Source organism: Oncorhynchus mykiss, chromosome 2, assembly GCF_057628025.1.
Source record: "Oncorhynchus mykiss isolate SJ-2025 chromosome 2, ASM5762802v1, whole genome shotgun sequence".
NCBI lineage: Eukaryota > Metazoa > Chordata > Actinopteri > Salmoniformes > Salmonidae > Oncorhynchus > Oncorhynchus mykiss.
Window position 1 is genome coordinate 81297041 of NC_143023.1, and position 14757 is coordinate 81311797.

A 14757-nucleotide genomic window follows, 5' to 3' on the forward strand; every position below is an offset into this window, starting at 1 on the left:
GTGGGCCTTTCACTTCACCCCTTGGAACCATGGCCACGAATAATACTACCCAATATTTAATGAACATTGTCTACTAGGATATTTCCATTGATTCTGAAAGAAGTGTCAATTCTACAGTTAAATAACCCCAGATAATTTTCTGCAAGTGTTTTCCTTCTCGCCACAGGACATGCATACATCAGCAGATAATGCGTTTGACTTGTCTTTAGACTTAACACACTTAAGATGCGTTTGGTCTTGTAGTGTATGTGGACAACGGCTCGTCGACCATCTCATTCCAAAATCATAGGCATTAATATGGAGTTGGTCCCCCTTTGCTGCTACAACAGCCCCCAGTCTTCTGGAAAGGCTTTCCACTAGATTTTGGAACTTTGCTGCTGGGACTTGCTTCCATTCAGCCACATAGCATTGGTGACGTTGGGCGATTAGGCCTGGCTCATAGTCGGTGTTCCAATTCATCCCAAAGGTGTTCGATGGGGTTGAGGTCAGGGCTCTGCAGGCCAGTCTCTGTGCATTCCGGCAGGTAGCGTTTTCCTGGCACCCGCTAAACCCAGATTCGTCTGTCGGACTGCCAGATGGTGAAGCGTGATTCATCACTCCAGAGAACGTGTGTCCACTACTTCAGAGTCCAATGGCAGCGAGCTTTACACCACTCCACCCGACGCTTAGCATTGCGCATGGTGATCTTAGGCTTGTGAGCGGCGGCCCGTTCATGGAAACCCTTTAAATGAAGCTACCGACAAACAGTTCTTGTGCTGACGTTGTTTCCAGAGGCAATTTGGAACTCGGTAGTGAGTGTTGCAACCGAGGACAGGTGGTTTTTAAGCACTATGTGCTTCAGCACATGGCGGTCCCGTTCTGTGAGCGTGTGTGGCGTACCACTTCGAGGCTGAGCTGTTGTTGCTCCTAGACGTTTCTACTTCACATACCAGGGCAGCTCTAGCAGGGCAGAAATTTGACAAACTGACTTGTTGGAAAGGTGGAATCCTATGACAGTGCCACATTGAAAGTCACTGAGCTCTTCAGTAAGGCCATTCTACTGCCAATGTTCGTCTATGGAAATTGCATGGCTGTGTGCTCGATTTTAATACATGTGTCAGCAAGGGGTGTGGCTGAACTCAAATTAAATTTGTCACGTGCAGAATACAACAGGTGTATGTATACCTTACCGTGAAATGCTTACTTACAAGCCCTTAACCAACAATGCAGTTAAAGAAATAGAGTTAACAAAATATTTACTAAATAAACTAAAAAAGTAACACAAGAAACTGACATAACAATAACAAGGCTATGTTACAGGGGGTACCGGTACTGAGTCAATGTGCGGGGTACAGATTAGTCGAGGTAATTTGGTAGTTTGCCGTGTGACTGCATAGATAATAAACAGCGAGTAGCAGCAGTGTAAAAACAAAGCACCCTATATGCACTCTCAACATGACTGGCACACATTTGAACTTCGCACACACCGACTACAGGCATCAAGGTGTGCAGTAAACATAAAAAATGACCAACATTTTATAAAGCTCCATCTTTTGTATATTGTATGCTCTTCTCTGTCTGATGACTCCTTCCAAGTGTTTATAGTTATTTTGATGTTTCAGAGCTTGTACTGCTAATGCATGGTGGATTATCACATGCACATCTCTATTTCCTCTTGGAGGGGAATTTTTAGTTATTTTGGATTTTCTGTCCCACAGCCATGCACCTGTTTTGCTTGGTCTTTCCCCTTGAAGTCAGTCAGTGTCTTCTCTGGCACGTCGTGCCACAGTCAGGTAATTGTGTCACATGTTGGATACAGGCATTTCCTCTAACGAACATCTATGCTGTGACAAGGTATCCCAGATGTTTTGTTTAGGCACATCACTCTTGTGAGGTAATGGCCTAACGTTTTTCCAATGACTTCAGGATCTCTCAGGCCCTGGTGTCCACAGCCAACCAATGGACACTCCCTGGCCTGGCAACCAGCTGTCTGTCAAGAAAAGGTCATGAGTGTTGAGTTGACTGGCAACTTTCTCTAGTTTTTTTGTATGTGAGCATTTTAAAATGCTAACATGTACAAACCTTCTGCAGGGCACGTGACACCATTGGAAGTCTCCAGCCAATGGAATCGTACAGATTTTGCACAAAGCAAAAAAGGTGTGACAAGAACTAATGCATTTGGTGTTCAGAAAACCTCATTACCTTTTTTGACTTTATTAAACTTGTAATGCTGTACAATAGTATCTCAGGAGCTGTCCATTAGGCACAGATGGAATAATTATGGACTGACTGTTGTCTGACAGATGTTTTTGAGATTATTTCTTTCTGAAAATGTTGACTGGATAAATAAATATCTGGAAACCTGATAACATTAATCTGACTGTCTTTGCATGATTCAAGCACACCTTTTTAAAGCAAATAAAATGATCATAACATTGACATGTTGGCAGTGAGGAAGGCTATGTCATTATGTTATAGGTATTATTCCAGGGTCATAGAGGAGCATTACATTGTACCAGGTATGTAAATATAGGCAGTTGCATAGTGCTTATTGTAAAAGACTATAGTTGTACAACTGAATGCATTCATGCATATTTACTACCTCGGTAGAGGGTAATTACATAGTAATGGCAGTATATGACAACTAGAGGAACGAAGAAAAAAAAAGTGGGCTTTATTAACAGTATAGCATTACACTGGTACTCTGGCAGATCGAACAGAACATAAATAATGGTCAAATGCAGTTTAACAAATGCATTTAGGGAACAGAAATTATTGTCATTTCTCATAGTGTAAACCTATATTTAAATAGTGGATGACATTTAATGGTAAACAAGCTACAAAAAAAAAATTAAAACAGAACAAGCGCAACAAACATCGTAGCGGGTTCTTTTTCCAGGTGAAACCTCACACTCAATGCTCATTTCACCAAGCACTAATTAAATGACTGCACTCCCAGTGTCTGCAGGGAGGATCTGAGAGCCACCACTAGATAACTTTATGAAAATGATCACAATGATAAGGGGCCTGGTGACATAGAAACCTGTTCATGTCTTGTACGCACTGTCACCTATAGTATCCTTCACCTAGACACTTTTTTTGAATGTTTCATTTTCACAGCTTATCAACAAGTCTTTCAAATATGGAAAGCAGTCTTTCTCTCTTCTCTATAGTAGATGAGTCCAGTTCTACATCAGCAGAGCCGTTGTTCCTGGAAATCTTGCTTTTCATTAGGGCTTCCTTTTCTTTCTGCAGCTCTGTCCTCTCTCTCTCGATTGACGCCCTATCCCTGTCCAGTATGGCTCGCTCCCGTTCCATCGCCGCTCGCTCCCTATCCATCGCCGCTCTGTCCTTGTCCAGTGATGCTCTGCCTCGCTCAACAGCCACCCTCTCTCTGTTCACCACATCCCTCTCTCTGTCCAATATCAACCTCTCCCTGTCAAAATCAGCCTGCTCCCTCTCTAACACTTCCCTCTCCTTCTCCAAATCTGCTATCTGTCTCTCTAGTTCAGCAGTCTCCCTCTCAATGTTCCTGCCAGGATTTCTCACCAACATGGCTCTTCCGTCTTCAGCTATGGTCTCTACATCCTCAGCCATGGTCCTCCCGTATCCACCCACTGGCATTTTGTCAGGCGCGGCCCTCTCGTTCTGACCCCCACCCCTGCCCTCCTCTCGCAGGGCCCTCTCACACTCCACCGCAGCCCTACGGATCTCCTCTGTAGCTGCGTCTGTGTACGCCACTTGTCCATCTGCTACCGTGCTCGCAGCCCCAACACTCTCCCCCAACTGTGCTTTGGCCCAGAACTCAAAAATGTTTGTCCCCTCACCCCCCTCCGGCCTCATACAAAGTCTCTTGTTTGCTATGGGAGAGGTAGTGGGAGAGGACGCAAATGAAACGTCCCCAACTTCCCCAAAATCAAACAGTGAAGGGTTTAGGATACGGGCAGACCCAGATAGGCGACCCTCGATGGCATCGTCCATGAGGTGGAACCAACGCCAGGACATTGGATTGACTTTCTCCATGCCAAGAGGAGGGTACTTAAAATCCTACAAAGAAAGATGACAGGGTACAATCAGGTTAATGTTCTATTACTTGTCTTTGCAGGATTTATGGTTATGACACACACTTGATTAAATGCATCATTGAGCCCTTGATTAGTTACATCGGGTTAGTACTGGGCCGGAACCAAAGCCTAGAATCTGTGTTCAAGCGTGATTCAAATAGAAGATAATACATCTTGAGTTAAGGCCAAGGGTGTTTGTTTCCTGTACTCAATTGCAGTCATAATTATTACCTTATATTTCTTTTTAAGGTTTTCCCACTTCTTTTTCAATTGCCCAGTTGTCAGCTTTCCTTCGAGACCCAACTCCACTAACATTGCTCTGCAGAATCAAAGTGAGTTAAGTCAGATATCGATAGGGTTTCATCTTCATAACTAGCTCTTAAAACACTGACTTTCCTATAGGCCTACATGTTTTTCAAATTATATTTTTGTTAGGAAATGTACATCAGTGATTCAACATTGATTTATCAACAAAATTGATCAAATATAACATTCTCATATCAAATAAAGTGGCATAAGATACAGTTTATTTTGAGGTAAGCATATAGATGAAAGCCACAACTAATTGCCATTATCAAAGCCATCAAACATCCACTTTTGTTTTGAGTATCAGACATTGTATCACTCACTCACCTCCAGGCAGGCATGGCAGAGTTTCTCTTCCCGGTGAAGATGGCGTCATTCGTTGCACGCAATTTTATCAATCTGGATATGTCATTTTCCGACACTTATTGGGTAAAAAATACAACAATGTTAGTATATCCATCATCAGCAGTAAACAAATAACTTTGATAACTTTAACAGACTCCCAAGTCGGCGTCGCAAAATAATACCCTATGCTTAACATAAACAATTAGGTTAACACACATTTTAGAAAACGACATTCGTGGTTGGCATAAAACCTACTTTTATAGTTATATTCTGAACCAAAAGGCCTTTTATCCATCGCTTCCATCATGAACAAATACAAGGGTACTAAAATGAAGGGTACACGAAACAAAGCACGTATCTCGTAGTGCACTAGCTAGCAAGAGCAAATATGGCGGCGTCCCTCGATCCCTCGTCGCACCCGCCTAGTCCTCCTTCGTGAAGTGCCCTATTTATATAATCCACAATAAAGTCCAATAATATACGGGTTTTCTTACTATTAATGATTTACATATATCTGATTACAGTCCGATGTTTAGGACTGATCAAATAAAAAGGAAGGATATATTCATTCCATTCACCCTGGAGGAGGGTTTTTCACAAGGGCAGTAGGGAAGAAGGCTCCGTCGAGAAATAGACGAATTCGATTGGTTAGGTTGTGCGCGATGCTTTCTTTTAGTATGCTCAGTAAGGGAGGTCCCAAAGGGTAGGCTACTAAAAGCATCTAGGCCACAAAATACTACAAGGCCTACCATCTTTGGTAAACATATTCTATTTCAAACTAGCCCGAACTGCTTCATTTTGCAATTAAAGTGTGAAACCACACAGAACACAGAACCCCAATTTTGGCCTATGAACTACCCCTAATCATATGTCTGTGCCAACGTTATATAATGCATAACCTATTATAAAGTAAGCCTAGGCAAATATAAAACAGCGTTCCAGGGTCTGATTTAAAACACTGAAAGCTTTAGAGACGTGTACATTTATCACTGCATAGGTGTTTACATCTCATTCTCACTTACAGAAGTTGAGAAAGTAAAACCTCATTAAAAATATTCATACATAATCAAATCTAATTGTATTTGTCACATGCGCCAAATACCTTACAGAGAAATGCTTACTTACAAGCCTTTAACCAACAATGCTGTTTTAAGAAAAAAAAGAAAAAAAGGTAACAAATAATTAAAGAGCAGCAGTAAAATAACAATAGCCAGGCTATATACAGGAGGTAACGGAACAGAGTCAATGTGCGGGGCACTGGTTAGTCGAGCTAATTGAAGTAATATATACATATGGGTAGAGTTACTAAAGTGACTTAGGCATAGATATTAACAGAGAGTAGCAGCAGCGTAAAAGAGGGGGGGCATTGCAAATAGTCTGGGTAGCCATTTGATTAATGTTCAGTAGTCTTATGGCTTGGGGGTAGAAGCCGTTTAGAAGCCTTGGACCTAGACTTGGCGCTCCTGTACCGCTTGCCGTGCAGTAGCAGAGAGAACATTCTATGACTAGGGTGGCTGGAGTCTTTGACAATTTTTAGGGCCTTCCTCTGACACCGCCTGGTATAGAGGTCCTGGATGGCAGGAAGCTTGGCCCCAATGATGTACTGGGCCGTACGCACTACCCTCTGTAGTGCCTTGGGGTCGGAGGCAGAGCAGTTGCCATACCAGGCAGTGATGCAACCAGTCAGGATGCTCTCGATGGTGTAGCTGTAGAAACTTTTGAGGATCTGAGGACACATGCCGATTATTTTCAGTGTCCTGAGGGGGAATAGGTTTTGTCGTGCTCTCTTCACGACTGTCTTGGTGTGCTTGGACCATATTTGTTTGTTGGTGATGTGGACACCAAGGAACGTCAAGCTCTCAACCTGCTCCACTACAGCCCCGTCGATGAGAATGGGGGCATGCTCGGTCCTCCTTTTCCTGTAGTCCACAATCATCTCCTTTGTCTTGATCACATTGAGGGAGAGGTTGTTGGCTTGGCACCACACGGCCAGGTCTCTGACCTCCTCCCTATATGCTGTCTCGTCGTTGTTGTGTCATCTGCAAAATGAATGATGGTGTTGGAGTCATGCCTGGCCATGCAGGCAGTCATGAGTGATCAGGGAGTACAGGAAAGGACTGAGCAATACCTTTACCACCTGGGGGTGGCCCATCAGGAAGTACAAGATCCAGTTGTAGAGGGAGGTGTTTAGTCCCAGGGTCCTTGGCTTAGTGATGAGCTTTGAGGGCAATATGGTGCTGAACGCTAAGCTCTAGTCAATGAATAGCATTCTCACATAAGTGTTCCTTTTGTCCAGGTGGGAACAGGCAGTGTGTAGTGCAATAGAGATTGCATCATCTGTGGATCTGTTGGGGCAGTATGCAAATTGGAGTGGGTCTAGGGTTTCTGGGATAATGGTGTTGATGTGAGCCATGACCATCCTTTCAAAGCACTTCATGTCTATAGATGTGAGTGCTACGGGTCGGTGTCATTTAGGCAGGTTACCTTACTGTTCTTGGGCACAGGGACTATGGTGGTCTGCTTGAAACATGTTGGTATTACAGACTTAGACAGGGAGAGGTTGAAAATGTCAGTGAAGACACTTGCCAGTTGGTCAGCACATGCTCGGGGTACACTTCCTGGTAATCCATCTGGCCCTGAGGCCTTGTGAATGTTGACCTGTTTAAAGGTCTTACTCACATCGGCTGCGGAGAGCGTGATTACACAGTCATCCGGAACAGCTGATGCTCTCATGCATGTTTCAGTGTTAATTGCCTCGAAGCGAGCATAGAAGTAAGTTAGTTCATCTGGTAGGCTCGTGTAACTGGGCAGCTCCCGGTTGGGCTTCCTTTTGTAATCTGTAATAGTTTGCAAGCCCTGCCACATCCGACAAGCGTTGGAGCCGGTGTAGTATGATTCAATTGTAGTCCTGTATTGATGCTTTGCCTGTTTGATGGTTCGTCGGAGGGCATAGCAGGATTTCTTATAAGCTTCTGGGTTAGAGCCCCGCTCCTTGAAAGCAGCAGCTCTACCCTTTAGCTCAGTGCAGATGTTGCCTGTAATCCATGGCTTCTGGTTGAGGTATGTACGTACAGTCACTGTGGGGACGACGTCATCAATGAATTTATTGATGAAGCCAGTGACTGATGTGGTATACACCTCAGTGCCATCGGAAGAATCCCGGAACATATTCCAGTCTGTGCTAGCAAAACAGTCATGTAGCTTAGCATCTGCTTCATCTGACCACTTTTTTATTGACCGAGTCACTGGTGCTTCTGCTTTAATTGTTGCTTGTAAGCAAGAATCAGGAGGATAGAATTATGGTCAGATTTGCCAAATGGAGGGCGAGGGAGAGCTTTGTACGAGTCTCTGTGTGTGGAGTAAAGGTGGTCTGGAGTTTTTCCCCCTCTGGTTGCACGTTTAACATGCTGGTAGAAATGAGGTCAAACGGATGTAAGTTTCCCTGCATTAAAGTCCCCGGCCTCTAGGAGCGCCACCTTTGGATGAGCATTTTCCTGTTTGCTTATGGCGGTATACAGAGAACAAGAGAAAGGTAGTGAAAATAGTTATTTAATCAACATTTAATCAACATTTATATTCATGAAGGCCCCATCCCATATGTGCTCTGCCCATGTCACATGGGCAGGGGCGGACTTGGTGATTTGGAGGACCCAGGTAGAGACCCCCCCAATGTCAAAATGTATTACCTTTTAATGTCAGTCTGATCCCCTCTCCCCCAGAGCTGTTCGGAACTGCCTCGGAGGATATTGAAAACGCAGACTGAAAAGACTTGAAATACCCTTCACTAGTAAAAGTCTTTGCATCGCCACATAGAAGACGAGGCAGTACAATAGACAAGAGGAGACAGACTATTATTCTTTTGAATTAATTTGATTTGTTTCATATGATTAATACTATTAATACATATGATATTTATTGGCTGGTCCTCTCTTAGGATCCTCTTAAGTGCTGCTTGGTGTGTGTGCTTTGCTGCCTGAGTGGTGATCTTCATCAGGTCTGTGTCCTGCAACCAATCAAGATAGAGAGGGAGAGGGCAGAAGGTACTTGACAAGTAAGAAACAGAGATTATTCCCTCCACTTCTGATATTTACCCCTTATACGTATCTTCCCTCATATTTTTTTTATTGAAGTTACTTTACTCTAAAGTTGAGAGATATAGACAGAGATATACAGAGAGTGCGATACAGGTGGCAGGTAACCTAGCGGTTAAATGCGTTGGCCCAGTAGGCAAAAGGCTCCTGGTTGGAATCACTGAACTTACTAGGTGAAAACAAATCTGACGTTGTGCCCTTGAGCAAGGCACTTAACCCTAATTGTGCCTGTAAGTCACTCTGGATAAGAGCGTATGTAAATTACAGAGAGATAGAGATAAATGCACTCCTGCAATCAAATACTGTAGAAAATGGACTAGATTGTCCACAGGAATACAATAATCCTTACACATTTTTTTATAATAGTTATTTTCCTTTACTCCTAAAGTTTTGAGTTTTATGGGTCCTAAGGGTTGAGAAGAGGGCAGAGGAGGAGGAGGGAGACAACAATTCAAAGACAGGATGAGGTGGGATGAATGAGTACTCACCCTGGTCAGTGAGCAGATGCAGCAAGTCAGTGGAGTAGCTGAACTCTAGGAAAGCAGTGTGAGGGTCACCTTCACAGGCTGAAAGGTCATGGAGAGGCCCTGGACAATCTTGGCCATTAGGCTCTCCTCCACCAGGGTCTTGTTGGCAGTGACCTCATCAGGGAGGAACACAACCATACTGACATCCTCCTGCATCTGAAAAATCTGCAGAGAGAAGGAGGGAAGGAAAAAGAGGCAGGGAGAAAATGGAGAAGGGGAGAGATCAATTGCAAAGTCTTTTAAACTTTTTATACCAGACTGAAAACAAATTTAATGTGTACTTACTGTGGAACCCTGGTCTTGATGTTGAGTTGATGCCCAATTTCACTGGGTCCTGGGTCATAATAGCAATGCTGGTGAGCTCTTACCTATCTAGCTGGATGTCCTCCATCCCTCTACTTTGACTGAACCAAGTTATCTATATATAAAAATATATATATGCATCATCACTCACGTCATCATCACTCACGTTCTGTAGTAGGTCCACGTGCCGATCTCTTTGTGACTCAAGCAGAGAATGGGTGGGCCTGAAGCAGAGATATTTTATTTTACATTTTTATGCCCAGCTTATGAGGCACATTGATGATGTGAGGCCTGAGGAAGTTGCCTCTTCTGCCTAATGGTAAGTCCACCACTGCACTTGTGTGTTTGAATTTGCATCTATGTTTGGTACCTATCCAAACCTTGTGCTGTGAAGAGAACTTTGATGTGATTTATTTGGATGTATGATATTTCATATATCTGTGGTCATTTGTGTTTTTCCACAATGAACCTCTATTGTACTCAGGTTACCCCCGCAGGTTATCACACTAGGTCTTTGAGGAAGTTGGTTGGTTTGATATGATTGGATATATTGGTTGGTTTCGGTCTCTGTGGTTGGTCAGCTCTGGTTTCAATAAGTCACACCTCCGGATGGTTATAATAAAGATGAATTTATACTGCAGAGACGCAGGGATGATTGTCCCAGCTCTGATACCTCTAAAAATGTTCCCCACATGGCCGACATGCATTTTATACCGGTGCGATGGTCACTGACTTGAATTCTAAAGAATTTAGAATTTAAATACTTGTTTCCCAGGTAGCCTAACAAGTAAAGCATCACAAAAGGGATGAATTTCAATCAAATTAAATTCAAGTTCAATTTAATTAAAATCACTTTTATTTGCTGAGGGAACTTCATTTATGGAATTACATTTAATTGGAATTCAATGTTTTTACATTTCCCAGTTAACGGAAGGAATGCACTTAGTATCAACATGGACTGCAGGATTTGTTTTTAATAATTTCAACTTGTATTTCCAGTATAGCTAGGCTGTCTGAACAGTGACATGATCAGACTGAAAGCCTGAGGGAATTTAATTCAAATTGGAATTTGTGGAATTGTTTGGTATAATATTGAATTCGGAATTTAATTATTGGAATTTACCTTACGTTGCAATTTAAAGGAATTTAATTATCTCTGAATTCAAAGACTGACCTGGAACTCACTCTCTCAAACGTGTGATCTGTGTCATTGCACACAGGAAGTTGATAGGTTATAAAATAGACCCACATTAATTTTAGAGACAGTCAACTACAGACCCAGCAAAATGGAGTGCACTTCATAGGGTGCGCTACTCAGTACCATATGGTTTAATATTTCTGGTATATCCTTTGCATATGTACACTATTTTGTGTTGAGTGCTGAATATCCTGGTACACTCTAGACTCACTAAATGTGATAGTATATTTCTATACAATAATTTGAGTTTACAGTATATACATTAATTATGCTTCATTTTCACCCCTCATCTTCTCCAAATTTCCTTTATGCTTCTTTCCACATTCATTATTGCCTCCATCTTTTTCCTTTCAGACAAAATCTATTAGCAAGTCTTTACAGTAAGGATACATTAATCAACATGTGTTCATGAAGTAGTTAGCATGAATATATCAATTAATCAATTTACAAAGCATTAATCAATGTTTACTGCACTATTAACAAAGACACTCTCACAAACTACCAGTGTTAATTTAAAGTGAAGTGTCACCTTTTCTTCTCACTTTACTAATGGCTTATTGATATATGTATTCATTAATGGTATTTCAGAATTAAATCATTAACTTTTTGGACCCTATAGTAAAGTTGGACACATTCATCTTATCTAAAAAAAAAAAAGGGGCAGTGCAGTCAAATGTGGTTTCCTTTTGTTTTATTTTCTAAACAATAGAATGACATGTTTGGATTTTAACTATGTTACCTCCAAATAAATGAATTAATAGTTCATTAAACAGAAAATACATACCAACCCCAATCACAGTAAACACACATTTTGTAGTAAGAATATAGGCCTAATGGAATATAACAAAATACAAATAATATTTTCCCCACACAACTTGTGTCACGGGAACGTGTGGAAACGCTGTCATATATTTAAAAAAAAAGTTATATTTTGAAACAGACCGCAAGCCTATGCTTTATTTTTTTTTACTCCCGTCATCTCCCCAATTGCGATCCAATTTCAATCTCGTCTCATCGCTGCAACTCCCTAACGGGCTCGAGAGAGAGAGACGAAGGTCAGTCCCCCGAAACACGACCTGTCTAACCTCGCTTCTTAAATCAAATCAAATTTATTTATATAGCCCTTCGTACATCAGCTGAAATCTCAAAGTGCTGTAGAGAAACCCAGCCTAAAACCCCAAACAGCAAGCAATGCAGGTGTTGATGCAGGTTGGCTAGGAAAAACTCCTAAGAAAGGCCAAAACCTAGGAAGAAACCTAGAGAGGAACCTGGCTATGAGGGGTGGCCAGTCCTCTTCTGGCTGTGCCGGGTGGAGATTATAACAGAACATGGCCAAGATGTTCAAATGTTCATAGATGACCAGCATGGTCAAATAATAGGTCTGGGACAGGTAGCACGTCCGGCGAACAGGTCAGGATTCCATAGCCGCAGGTAGAACAGTTGAAACTGGAGCAGCAGCATGGCCAGGTGGACTGGGGACAGCAAGGAGTCATCATGCTAGGTAGTCCTGAGGCATAGTCCTAGGGCTCAAGTCCTCAGAGAGAGAGAAATAGAGAATTAGAGAGAGCATACTTGAATTCACACAGGACACAGGAGAAGTACTCCAGATATAACAAACTGACCCTAGCCCCCCGACACAAACTACTGCAACATAAATACTGGAGGCTGAGACAGGAGGGGTCAGGAGACACTGTGGCCCCATCCGATGACACCCCCGGACAGGGCCAAACAGGAAGGATATAACCCCACCCACTTTGCCAAAGCACAGCCCCCACACCACTAGAGGGATATCTTCAACCACCAACTTACCATCCTGAGACAAGGCTGAGTAGAGCCCACAAAGATCTCCGCCACGGCACAACCCAAGAGGGGGGGCCAACCCAGACAGGAAGATCACATCAGTGACTCAACCCACTCAAGTGACGCACCCCTCCTAGGGACGGTATGAAAGAGCCCCAGTAAGCCAGTGACTCAGCCCCTGTAATAGGGTTAGAGGCAGAGAATCCCAGTGGAAAGAGGGGAACCGGCCAGGCAGAGACAGCAAGGGCGGTTCGTTGCTCCAGAGCCTTTCCGTTCACCTTCACACTCCTGGGCCAGACTACACTCAATCATATGACCCACTGAAGAGATGAGTCTTCAGTAAAGACGTAAAGGTTGAGACCGAGTTTGCGGCTCTCACATGGGTAGGCAGACCATTCCAAAAAATGGAGCTCTATAGGAGAAAGCCCTGCCTCCAGCTGTTTGCTTAGAAATTCTAGGGACAATTAGGAGGCCTGCGTCTTGTGACCGTAGTGTACGTGTAGGTATGTACGGCAGGACCAAATCAGAGAGATAGGTAGGAGCAAGCCCATGTAATGCTTTGTAGGTTAGCAGTAAAACCTTGAAATCAGCCCTTGCCTTGACAAGAAGCCAGTGTAGGGAGGCTAGCACTGGAGTAATATGATCAAATGTTTTGGTTCTAGTCAGGATTCTAGCAGCCATATTTAGCACTAACTGAAGTTCATTTAGTGCTTTAGCCGGAAGTAGAGCATTGCAGTAGTCTAACCTAGAAGTAACAAAAGCATGGATTAATTTCTGCATCATTTTTGGACAGAAAGTTTCTGATTTTTGCAATGTTACTTAGATGGAAAAAAGCTGTCATTGAAAGAGTCTTGATATGTTCGTCAAAAGAGAGATCAGGGTCCAGAGTAACACCGAGGTCCTTCACAGTTATTTGAGACGACTGTACAACCAAGATTAATTGTCAGATTCAACAGAAGATCTTTGTTTGTTGGGACCTAGAACTAGCATCTCTGTTTTGTCCGAGTTTAAAAGTAGAACATTTGCCGCCATCCACTTCCTTATGTCTGAAACACAGGCTTCTAGGGAGGGCAATGTTGGGGCTTCACAAGGTTTCATTGAAATGTACAGCTGTGTGTTGTCCGCACAGCAGTGACTGTTAACACTGTTTACGAATGACATCACCAAGAGGTAAAATATATAGTGAAAACAATAGTGGTCCTAAAACAGAGCCTTGAGGAACATTGAAATTTACAGTTGATTTGTCAGAGGACAAACCATCCACAGAGAAACTGATATATTTCCAACAGATAAGATCTAAAACAGGCCAGCACTTGTCTGTGTAGACCAATTTGGGTTTCCAATCTCTCCAAAAGAATGTGGTGATCAATGGTATAAAAAGCAGCACTAAGGTCTAGGAGCACGAGGACAGATGCAGAGCCTCGGTCTGACGCCATTAAAAGGTAATTTACCACCTTCTCAAGTGCAGTCTCAGTGCTATGAAGGGGTCTAAAACCAGACTGAAGCGTTTCGTATGCATTGTTTGTCTTAAGGAAGGCAGTGAGCTGCTGCGCAACAGCGTTTCAAACATTTCGGAGAGGAATGGGAGACTTGATATAGACCAATAGATTTTTAAAATATTTTCTGCGTCACGGTTTGGCTTTTTCAAGAGAGGCTTAATCACTGCCACTTTTGAGGAAAAACATTAAGATCCACAACATTTATTCCACGGGACAAAACTAGGTCCAGAGTATGACTGTGGCAGTGAGTAGGTCCGTAGACATGGACAAAACCCACTCAGTCGATGATGGCTCCGAAAGCCTTTTGGAGTGTGTCTGTGGACATTTCCATGGGAATATTAAAGTTACCAAAAATTTGAACAGTATCTGCCATGACTACAAGGTCTGATTGGAACTCAGTGAGGAACGCTGTACATGGCCCAGGAGGCCTGTAAACAGTAGCTATAAAAAGTGATTGAGTAGGCTGCATAGATTTCATGAATAGAAGGTCAAAAGACAAAAACTTCAGTTTTTTTTTTTGTAAATTGAAATTTGCTGTCATAAATGTTAGCGTCACCTCCGCCTTTGCGGTATGGTCACTATTGTAACCAGGAGGTGAGGCCTCATTTAACACAGTAAATTCATCAGGCTTACTACACTGACTGT

The 14757-nt window shown here is 42.8% G+C and overlaps 1 protein-coding gene across 1 annotated transcript; it reads right to left on the minus strand.

The window, feature by feature from the left end:
* Positions 1 to 2630: 2630 nt before the first annotated feature.
* Positions 2631 to 5358, minus strand: LOC110497549 (uncharacterized). The gene is made up of 4 exons (XM_021573705.3): positions 4950 to 5358; positions 4677 to 4770; positions 4275 to 4362; positions 2631 to 4026 (listed from the first exon to the last, which is right to left on the minus strand). Exons 1-4 carry the CDS (start codon positions 4999 to 5001, stop codon positions 3094 to 3096), a joined length of 1167 nt encoding a protein of 388 aa, XP_021429380.1. The 5' UTR covers positions 5002 to 5358; the 3' UTR covers positions 2631 to 3093.
* Between the last annotated feature and the right edge of the window lie 9399 nt (positions 5359 to 14757).